The sequence below is a fragment of the Fundulus heteroclitus genome, chromosome 19, assembly GCF_011125445.2.
Source record: "Fundulus heteroclitus isolate FHET01 chromosome 19, MU-UCD_Fhet_4.1, whole genome shotgun sequence".
Classification (NCBI taxonomy): domain Eukaryota; kingdom Metazoa; phylum Chordata; class Actinopteri; order Cyprinodontiformes; family Fundulidae; genus Fundulus; species Fundulus heteroclitus.
The window spans coordinates 29,975,423-29,987,467 of NC_046379.1; the positions used below are offsets into that span (position 1 = coordinate 29,975,423).

The 12,045-nt window shown below is 40.3% G+C and overlaps 1 protein-coding gene across 1 annotated transcript in view; it reads right to left on the reverse strand.

The window, feature by feature from the left end:
- Window positions 1-256: 256 nt before the first annotated feature.
- LOC118556603 (nesprin-2-like) overlaps window positions 257-12,045 on the reverse strand; it is a 60,599-nt gene continuing 48,810 nt past the window's right edge. The window contains exons 21-23 of the mRNA XM_036150978.1: window positions 4,308-4,538; window positions 1,138-1,260; window positions 257-370 (exon numbers count right to left, since the gene is read on the reverse strand). Coding sequence (XP_036006871.1) covers window positions 257-370; window positions 1,138-1,260; window positions 4,308-4,538 — 468 coding nt within the window. The remainder of the gene's footprint in view (window positions 371-1,137; window positions 1,261-4,307; window positions 4,539-12,045) is intronic.

A 12,045-nucleotide genomic window follows, 5' to 3' on the forward strand; every position in this document is an offset into this window, starting at 1 on the left:
GGAGAGGGACGTCTGGGCCTCCCTACTGAAGCTGCTACCCCCGCGACCCGACCCCGGATAGGCGGAAGAAGATGGATGGACGGACAGAAATAGATCCCAGTATTTTGGGTCAGTTTTTCTTTGTTTTATTTTAACATCAGAAAAATGTGTACTGCATTTCCACTTGCTGACAAAACAACAACAACAAAGCAGCCAGAATGAAAACCTCTTGATTTTAATGTATTTTGCGACCCTCAAAAGTTCATTTAGAAGCTTGTCACCTTAACTGGCAGTGATCCTCTGGTTCCTCACTGTAAAGTTGAACCCTGCTACCCTGCCTGGAAATGGCTTGAGTCAATCCCCTCTGCTCAGTCAGCTCCTGTTCCAACTCCTGCAGACAGACAAGAAACAAACTAAGACAACAACCGACAGTGAATTGCTAAAATAGAAAAAATGAGCACCTGGCTCTGTGCAATGAGCTTTATTCATTAACCAACAATTAACCAAAAGCAATATGCTGCTACCTGACATGCCTTCAACACCAGATCAATAGACTTTCAAGAAAAATTTAGCTACTGCTTCAGCCAGAAAGCTACTGGAAATTTTATATGAAAGAAAACAACAAAATTATGATATGTGGCATTGAGAATAAAAAAAAAATACATATCAATAAAATAAAATTAAAAGTGTAGGCCTGAAATACGGAAGTCAACCACCCTGAATTTTAAACTTTGAGACGATAATAGAAACATCCCCATTCAAAACATATATATATATATATATATATATATATATATATATATATATATATATAATTTATTAAATTTTAGCCTTTTCAGACCACCACCTTTCTTTAGCCAGATGGTCTGTCTCCTTCCCAACTGGATCACTCAGAGTTCGTACTAAACTCAAGACATCTGATTTATGACATGAATTAAATGTACAGTGCAGTATTTTTCAAAGTATGAAAGAAAAACTGAGGCCACATGTAAAAGTATAACATTACACTATTGTTTTTAACATTGCACATTATCTACAGATCAGGTTGTCAGGAGGTTTAATATTAAAAGAAAAGGTATTTTCTCATTTAGATTCTCTGATGCAAAACTTTCCACATGAGTCCAGCTGGACATCAGAGCAGTCAGTAGAGTGCCGTACCTTTTGCTGCTGCAGGCTGCTCTGTCTCAGGAGTTTGTTTTGAGGTGAGGAAAAGATCTCCTGAACGCTGCTGCTGCGCTTCAACTTAGAGCCAAGGTGGTGATCTGTCTGAGGAACTGACTTCTGAGGAAAAAACAGCAGAAGTAACATCAAATATAGAGATGTATTAAATATGCAGCCTCAGTTAGCTGTAACATGTCCAACAATCCAACAACTGAGGGTAATATTTAGTCCCTGCTGACTAATCAAATTCCCGTTTTAGTATATAGGAACATTCATCCATGCCTAGCCTACAAAGAATAAAGGTGTCACATTTAAAAAACTAATCATCTCTAGACACTTTACAAAGACAATTCAATCAAAATCCTCCAGAAAGACTGGTTTAAAGGTTTTATATTTAGCAAACCCAGCAGATTATATCGAGTCAATGACTCACAGCCTTCGCTTCTCATGTCATTGACTTTGCAGCACTCCCTTGAATTGAGCATGTATGTAGTGACAGTGGAGAGGAAAATTCCCCTTTAACACGAAGAAACCTCCAGCACAACCAGACTCAGTGTGAACGGTCATCTGCCACGACTGATTGGGGGCTTGTGAGGACAGAACTGGAGTACTTTCTATGGTAAAGAAAGGTGATAAGGTAATGAGGTTGTAACTACTTTCGTGGGCATATCTAGTTTCCACAGACATTCACAGATGTCTGATTGGGTCAAATGTTTTGGGTTTCTTTCCACATGCTTCTCACAATAGTTTGCTGGATTTAGCCCCTTCCTCATGACAGATCTGGTCTCAAAGTAAGATTTAGGTTTTGTAAAAGTCACTCTAAAACATTGACTTTGTTGTCCTTTAGCCACTTTGTTGCTTGTTCGGTGGTACGCTGAGGTGCGTTGTCCATAGGGAGATCCATTTGTGTCCAACCTCTAACTTCTGTGCTGATCCCTTCAGATGTTCCTTTATTATTTTCACATAATGTTCTTTCCTCATGATGCCATTAATCTTGTATAGTGCACCAATCCTTCATATGACAAAAAAACAAACCAAAACAGCAACATATGATTCTGCCATGATGTTGTCCCTTAGTGCATTTAAAAACTGGAATCTAGGTTTTTAATGTGGCTTCTTGAATGATGACTTTTTCATCTTTGAGTGGGCTTTCAACCAATGCTTGCAAGGACTACAGAACCAGGAGCACACACTTCTGAACATCAACATATAAAATAAAAATTTAAATATATTCTTTTTTGGTCTGTCCCACCAGCAGTCGCTCAAGAGGTTTGTAACTATTGAGGGCTGCCTGAACCACGTGATGGTGTCAGTGAGTTTAGAGTGTGCTGTGACTCTCGCTATAAGGCGCTGGCTCCGTGTAATTCAGTCAGGCTGGCCAGGCTAGGGACTTCATCCAGTAAAATGACAGATGAAGACACTTCTTCAGGAGTGTGTACATCACCATGTCACCAGGTGACTATGAACCAATTCAGGCACTGAGTAAATGCCTAGAAGAAATCAATGCATGGATGTGCCAAAATTTTCTTCAATTGAATAAAAACAAAACTGAAGTAATAATATTTGGACCAATAGAGGAAAGATCAAAAGTTAGCACACAGCTTCAGTCGCTTCAGCTAAAAACCACAAATCAGGCCCGAAATCTGGGAGTAGTGATGGACTCAGACCTGAACCTTCAAAAGCATCTAAAGACAGTTACAAGGTCGGCTTTCTATCACCTGAGGAACATTTCTAGGATTAAAGGACTAATGTCTCAGCAGGATCTGGAAAAACTAATCCATGCGTTTATATTTAGTAGAATTGATTACTGCAACGGTGTTTTCACAGGACTTCCTAAAAAGTGGGTCAGACAGCTGCAGCTGATCCAGAACACTGCTGCCCGCGTCCTCACTAAGACTAAGAAAGTAGAGCACATAACCCCAGTTCTAAAGTCCTTACACTGGCTCCCTGTATCTCAGAGAATAGACTTTAAAATACTTCTGTTAGTCTATAAATCCCTGAATGGCTTAGCACCTAAATACATCACAGACTTGTTATCAGTGTATCAACCATCCAGATCACTCAGGTCTTCTGGCTCCAGTCTACTCCACATACCTAGAACCAGAACTAAACAAGGAGAAGCAGCATTTAGTTCCTATGCTCTGCTTATCTGGAACAAACTTCCAGAAAACTGTAAAAGTGCGGAAAGCCTGAGTTCTTTTAAATCAAGATTAAAAACACATCTGTTTAAAATTGCCTTTGACTGTTCTAGTTAAACAGTTTTACTGTTTTTAATGTTCTTTTTTGTTACTATATTCTATCCCTACTTACTTTTATTCAATTTTCTATCTACATTTTATTATTTTGGTATATCTTAATCATGTAAAGCACTTTGTATTGTCTTGTACTGAATTGTGCTATATAAATAAATGTGCCTTGCCTTGCCTTGCCTATTCAAAACAGGGGTGAGTTTGACTCTTTTTTTTTGTTCGAACTTTATTCTGTTAATAACCTGTAGTGTTAACTATAATAAACAATCTCAAGTGGAAATAAATCCTGGGCATGTGGGCAAAAGCAGAATAAATATTCAGCAGCCGACTTTTTATTATAATGTCTGTGACAGCCTCATTTATCATGCTCAGGGACCACAGCCTATGAGAAAGCAATACACTCTGGTGTCTAAAATGGTTTAGCTTGCATTATGTGAAGCATATCAGATGTGCGATCAGAACAATGCTGGTGTTCTATGTGTCCGTGGATTTTAGATGCTGGTATTACCAGTTCTGCCGGATGGGCCCGACCAGTTTCAAATGTGTTCTGCGGACCATGTCATGTTGATACAGCACCTGTTTCATTGAGGAAAATAACACTCCCCTACACGCTTCAGCAAAATTGTAACGAGGTCTTTGGCTTTAGTTCTGGGGCAGTTTCATGCGCTTCACACCAGAATCAGTTCACCTACTAAATAATGATAAAATAAGTATGTAACACTCATTATTCTGGCATTTAGCATATAAAAATAATTGTTTTAGCTTTCGCTGACCCAAAACTGGATAGGTTTAGTCTGATTTAATGTCAGACAGTGAGGAAGATGTTTAGCGCTGTATCACTGGTGTCCTGCCAAGGCCTTCTCTGCTGCAAGTTTGCATGTTATGTGTACAGTATGTGCAAACAGTGAGTACAATCACCTGCTCTGGTGTCTGTTTGTTACTGGTCCCACTGTCTTCTCCATGTGTGTCCTGCAGCAGTTGTTGGAAGGAGACCAAGTTGGCCTTCAGAAGCTCCAGTTTGGAGGCCAGACATTCAACCACCTCCTGCTGGGAACCCACAGCTCCCAGTTCATTCGGCTGCTGTTGTTCTACTGTCAGAGCGAGTGATGACAAGTCTGCAACCTTTCCCTCAAGCTCCAGAAACATATCCTACAAAATCAAAACAGAAATGCATTGTTCAGTCAGATTCTGGAAACCAAGAAGAACCAAATGTTTCTTTTTTTCCAAATAGGCTATATAACAGAGACCCCACAGATCTAACTCTTCCCATAGAAATATTATAATTCTACAACCCAAGTTCAGTGTTTTGTAATGTAATATATATGACACAGTAAGTATACAGTCATGTGCAAAAAAATAGGATGACATCCTTTTAAATATTCAGTCCAATGAAGAGAAACGTTTATACACTGATGTCTGATCTTGTTTCTGGCTGAAATACCTTCAGTGAGATGGTTTTTGTCTCCATCTACCGTCTCTGATATCAGTCCTCGAAAGGTTTGCCCCACTACACACTTTTAGTTGCGAGGTGAGACTTTTAAGGGGTCCCAGCATATTCAGCCCGTTTCAGGTGGCCAGAAAGCATCTAAATCAGAACAAGACCTGGACTTTGACTAGGCCCTGGACTTTCTTTTAATTAATTCTCCGGCAGTTCTTGACAGATTGTCGGGTGTGTTTTGGGCTATCGTCATGTTGCGGGATTACTTCAGCTTTCACCTTTAAAGTATTGGTTTCACATTTTTTCCTCAAGCTCCCTCTGATACACAATAGAATTCAGGTTTATTCTCTGATGGTGAGTTGGCCATGCAGGTCCTGCTGCAGCAGAGCATCCCCAAACACACTTCCACCTTCATGCTTCACAACTGGAATGATGATTTTTCTACCAAATGTGTCCTCTTTTCTGGTGTCCAAAAATGGCTTTTCAGACATATTTGTCCAAATGACCTTTCACCCAGAAGTCCCTGTTCTCTCTGGTGAACCTGGTTATGGCCTCCATATTATTCTCAGAAAGCACAGGTTTCCTCTTTTTACATCTTCCGTTAAAGTTGAAGTTGTGTAATCTCTTTCTGAGAATTGCTGATTCAAGATCCTGTAGGGACCTCTTTAAATCCCTTCCCAGGCCTATTAGCTGCTCCAATCTTTTCTCTGAAGGCCTCAAACAGATCTTCGGATCTCTCTTTAGTGTTCACGCTCTCTTCAACAGCCAGGAGCACCAAACGGAATGTCTGAGGTTTAAATAGGTCACATCTCCTTCAAAATGCCGAGTGATGATGAAGGTATCTTCAACTGATGTGATTTTAGTCATTATTTGTGGGTGTAAATGTCAAAATGATTTCCTCAACAGAACCTGCATTACTTACTACATTTTGCAGAAACCTTTAGATGTATTTTCTTCAGTTTTTGTTTATTTGTGTTTAATTTAGAATATCCAGATGTGACATCTGGATATTCTAAATGTGAAAACTCTTTTTTAGGGTGTCCTTATTTTTTCACGTGTATGAACATAAATCGGCCTTTGATATTTGTTTGGTCCCACAGATGACATTTTAGAAAAGAAGAACCTAATTGGTTGGGTATAATAGGGATTTTTATTGTAATTTCAGAACAAGAGATGTATTCAAATAAATGTCAAATTTAGTGTCAGTGTGCACAGCTTTAATCCCAATTACCTTTTTTGGAATACAATATCTTTTCTAATATATTACAAGTGTCATGAGGTTGGCTTTTTGTATGCTAGTACCATATTCAGCCCATTGGATGATTTTCTAATATAATGCAGTACTACTCCAAATATGTCTCAACCAGCTTTGTCTGTAGAGAATTCAAGAGAATATCTTACGTATCTTATTGACCCAAACATGAACCAAGAGTAATAAAACACACTGAAGATGAACTACCCACAGATACTCCCAAGCCCTTTTGGCATTGTAGATGGCACATGAAACAACTAATTTCCTTCAGCCAAGTAAACATGCACCTTTTTTCTTCCCGAAACTGTTGGCTGCATTTAGTTATCAGAGACTGCAGCATCTGTGATTGTGATGTATCAATGGTTCATTCTGTCCGTATTTTTTTCTTTTGGCTACCCTCTTTTGGGATCATCGGCCTCAATCTCACCCTGTACCACACCATCCATGAACCTATTCCGTATTCCTCCCTTTTCATTTTCTTCCTGGCAACTCCAAATTCAAAATCCTTTGTCCAACATTTCTACCATCACGCCTCTGTACATGACTGAACATCGAAACCAGAACTGTAACTCACCCGATGTTTATTATACCCCTGATACGTTCATCTCTGATTCTGTCAATTTAGGTCCCAAGTGATCAAGTAGCCATGCCCATATTTTTTATAATAGAAAATTAAAATCTACATGTTTGCATTCCTCAAATCTTTGTGAAACAAATCTTGTCAAAATTCTTGCCATAAGGATGCAATTAAAGGCAAATACCAGACATTTCAACTCAAGCAATCAGTGTAACAATAAATTATTCTACTTCAGCATCTGAGCATGTTGGTCATTAGGTAAAATTACTTGTAGGGGATTGAGAAAGCATGAAAACTTAACAGCTCAAAGTCAAACAAAAGTATACCACCCTTTTCATGTAAAATGTGCCGTGTTCTTAATATAACACATTGGTACATTCATAATTGACATATGCTACATATTAACCTCCTGACGCCCCCCCAACGCATTGGCGATAGCAGACTATAAGCAATCCAAGGGCACGGTCATTATTAACTGAACCAGAAGCCAGGAAGTGACATACGATCTACACCAATGAGAGTGGAAACACATCTGACCATCATACTGCAAACTGTCAGTCAGTCTGCATTTTTTCACAAGGTCAGTAAATCCTGTGAGCAAAATATCAGAACTGTCTTCAAATGACACCCAATCTTAAATGTTTGAGCCTGGGCATGAATCGAGGGACTTAAGGTTCCCACATACTTGACCATACATTGTGCATAGTGTGACTGTCTGCAGACATTTCACACTTCAACGTGGAGGGCACCTATTTCTTGTGACAAATCCCTACATTTTTGTGATTGAGTTGCTGCCAATCACATGAGAGCAACGCGACACGTTTCAACATCTAAACGTGTTGAAGACAACCATCTAAAGCTAAAAGTTAGCATTAGAAGGAGGAAAAAAGGATTTTATTTTCCCATGGTCATTGGGCCAGGTGAGCTGGTTTAAATATCTACAAATCGCTCTGCATACGTTGCTGTTGTATGCTTTAACAGCCAAGGTTGTAAATCAGAAAGCAGATAAAGATGGCAATTGGAAAACATGTGTGTTAGAAACTGATAACACTTTGATTACAATAGTTAAGACCTCTGGATGAATGGATGGACAAATGCCAACCATTGGTGATTTCATCAACACCAACCTCAGAGATATTTAGAGACATTTAGATTATTTTAGACACTATACTTGGTTTAAATCTAACAGATAAACAATATAAATAATCTATTATTGGTCTGTAACAAACTCCACAGTTCAAACTCAGTTTCTGTTAATACAAGTTTCTGTCCATAAACATCAATCACATCAATACAGAAGTGTGATTCCTTTTTCATTTACTACCAGGATATTCACCATTTCATCTAGCAGAAGAACCCATGTCTAAAATGTGCAAAGAGGTAATTTTCATAATATAAAAAAGAGAATGGAGTGAAGAGGAGAACACCAACACCGATATTTTACACTTTAAACTGGATGAACATTATGGAAATTCTTTCTTTGTTTAATCACCTATAAATCAGATGATTCTAGATGAAAGTAAACTTCCAGGGATCACCCCCCACACTGCCTCCCCTCACTATGGTTAACAACACTGTGTCTGCTGTGGATCACTTCCAGTTCCTAGGAACCACTTCTGGGGATCTGAGACCTCACACATAGACAGTGTTTGGAAGCAGGCCCAGTAGAGACTTTACTTGCTGTGGCAACTCAAAAAGTACAACTTTCTACAGGAGCTGCTGGTCATCTCCTACACTATCATAATTCAGTCTTTCCTGTCTTCGTCCATCACTGTGTGGTTTGGCTCAACCACAAAACAAGACAGGTCCAAACTACAATGAATAATTAGGTCTATGCAGAGGACCACCACGGCTGACACAACCTCCATCCAGGACTTCTACAATGTCAGTAAAAGGAAAGCTAACATCTCTGCAGACCCCACACAACCTGGACCCAAACTGCTTTGACATTTATCTTAAGGTCGGAGTAACAGAGCACTCATTAGAAAGAATAGCAGCCAGAGACGCCATTCTTTTCCAAGACTGTCTCTATAATTAATTGTAAGAGTAACCAGACCGATACCATGCTTATTTGCATCATTTCAACAATGTCTTCCTCTTTTGTAAAAACACCGTATACTGTATAAACCCCATGGGTACTCGAGCTTCCTCACACAGTCCAAAAATATGTCAGTTTAATTGGTTTCTCCAAAGGTGTGAACGTGTGCATCGTCATGTGTCTGTCTGTCTTAGTGTTGCCTTGTGATGGACTGGCGACCTGTCCAGGGTGTATGCTGCCTCTTGTCCAATGACCATTGGGGATAGGCACCAGCATAAAGTCCAAAAACTTTATACTTAAATTGTAATTGGGGAAAAAAATCACGCTGGATCTCCATACTGATATGGAATGAGTAATGTGTTCGGAAAAAATAAAGACGCCACATCATTTGATCAACTCGCAGAACACTAAATCCGAAGTCACCAAGGATGTGAAACCGAAAAACTGATGCAGCAGGCTAGTCCAATTGGTTGAAATGTCATTGCAGCAACTCAAAATGGTCCTCAGTAGTTTCTGTGGCCTCCATGTGCTTGGATGCATAGCAAACAAAATCGAGGCACTGTCCTTATGAAATGACGTATGATGCCCTGTTGAGTGGAACCTGACCAGGGCCTCACTGAGCTCGACAGTTGGAAGTGCAACTTGGTGGCGTCAAATGGACCTAAACATGATTTCCCAGAGATGTTCTATTGAATTTAAATCAGGGGAATGTGGAGGCCAGTCAATGGTATTAATTCCTTCATCCTTTAGGACAGGGGTGTCCAGCTCCAGTCCTCGAGAGCCGGTGTCCTGAAACTTTTAGAGGTTTCCCTGGCCCCACATATTAGAATCAAATAGCACAATTAGCTCCTCAGTATGCAGTCAGGTTCTTCAGAGTCCTGCTAATTAACTGATTATTTGACTCAGGCGTGTCAGACCAGGGACACATCTAAAGGTTGCAGGACACCGGCTCTCGAGGACTGGAGCTGGACACCCCTGCTTTAGGAACTGTCTACACACTCTTGCCAAATGAGGCCAGGTATTATCATGTACCAGGAGGAACCCAGGACCACTGCATCAAAGGGTCTAACAACGGATCCAAGGACTTTATCCTGATACCTAATGGCAGTCAGGGTGCCATTATTTATCTTTTACAGGCCTGTGTGTCCTTCCATGGAGATGTCTTCCTAGACCAACACTCAAATCAATGGGGATGAACAATGTTGCAGGCAGAATAACATTCACCACAGCTTCTTCAGACCCTTTTACATCTGACACATGAGCTCAGAGTGAACATACCCCAATAGATGAAAAGAATGGGGTGTCAGTGCCAAAACTGCCCTCTTCTATGTTCTCTGAAAAATGCCAGTAGAGCTCCGCGATGCCAGGCAGTGAGCACAGAGCCTAGATTACATTTTGCCCCTCAGTCCCCCCTCATGAGGTACGTTTCTAATGGTTTGGTCATAGACATTAACGGCAGTGCCCCATTGGAGGTTGGGCTCAGACAGAACTCATTTGTATACCTTCTTGCACGGAGGAGCAGATACCAGTCCTGCTGATGTGTTACGGATGGCTCTGGTTAGCTCTCCTAGAGTAACTGCATATTTCCTGGAATCTCCTCCATTCTGTTGAGACTGCGATGGGAGACACAGGAAACCCTCTGGTAATGGCACGTATTAAGGATACCATTCTGGTGGAGTTAGAGTTGAAAAACTCCAACTGTGACCTGTGTCTGTGGCCTCCACCTGCAGAACCATTCCTGTTTTAGGGGGTTGTCTCATTGTTGCTCCTTTTAGTCCCTTTGTTGGTAATTTCATTAACACCAAAACAGCCCACACTGATTTACAAACCCCTCTACCAACATGACCAGATCAAGATTTCAGAGGTTTAACAGTTTAAACTCTGACTTCCTTTAATTTCTAGTCTATATACAATGTACGTTCGTATAACATAGTTGATATTTATATATGCATTTATAGTTGTTTGTTTGCATGCTATAGGCCGTGTAAACAAATTCACTTTCCTTGATTGTGCACAATCCAAGCAAAGAAAAGATTAATCTGATTCTAAAAAAAAAAATCAACCAGTACTGCGCAAGATCAGCCAGTTGGTTTTTCAAGCATGACATACTGTAATTTTGATATGCATGTAGAAGGCGTGTAAGGTTTACGCTCTTGTTCAATAAGCTGTCTGTCAGTGAGACTCCAGCAGATTTCAATTGAAGACCAGTGCTCATCAGTGGTTGTTTGTTTAGTCACAAAAGGTCCATTCAATTGTCATGTAGGACTGTGGGAAAACCTCTGAAACTTTAATGGAGGCTCAAATTCCACTCTCCGAGTCAGCAGGAAAGGTATTCTGGGAGGATAATAGGACTTGATGAAACTTTGAATTCAGATAATGGGGAAGCTTGTCATGGCCAAAATCTTTTGAATGAAAAGGAGTATGTTCATTACAAAGGTATTTATAAAAGAATTCGATTTTGTATTCAATTCCCCAGCTTACGATAATATAGTAAATTTTCATGAATGATTAAGAACAAATGAGCATCCACACAAGAGGACACAGCACAATTTAAAAGACTGTAGTAGGTGTGCTGGGCCCATTGGGGGCGCTGTGACAAGACAGAGTACTAGCCTAGTGGATAGAGAGCTGGGTCTTTGCGTCTTGCAAAAGCCGGAGGTTGGTGGTTCAATACCCTGAGTCACATTGGTTTCCCTGAGCAGGACCCTTGACCACAGATTGCTCCCAATACGCCACTCATTGTTGGCACTACACAAAACAGTACTATGAGAGGGGATCAGACACAGGGGACACGCTAGCTGTGTCTCAATTCGCAGGCTGCGTCCTTCGAAGGACCCAGCCTACTCAGCCTTAGGAGGACCCAGCCATCGGAGGATGCTCCGGAGGATCCTTAACCGTTGGTAAATGGGACGGTCTAGCCTTTGGAGCACTTCCTGGTTGCGACATGACGTCCCCAAGACGTGGAAAAACAGCACCAGACGACAAAAAATGGATATGGAAATTATTATTATTATTTTTTTTTTATTTACTTGTTATTGGAGGAGGACAGTCGGTTTAGACGCCTTCGGCGGCAGCAAAACCGACGACGCATTTTTCTCAAACTGGGAGAGCACAATGGAGAGGCAACATTTACCTGCTATTATTTTCACCCAGGGACCTGCTACTGATCATAATATACCAGTTATTAAACAAATGCTTGTCAGCAGATTGACGAATATGTTTAAATATAAAATGTCATATTTATTTGTAAGACTTGATATAAGCTTATGTTTGTAACTTTAGTAATTTGAATTGAATAGTTAAATGTGTACAAACCCTGTAAATAACTGACTTAAATCACTACTTTCACTA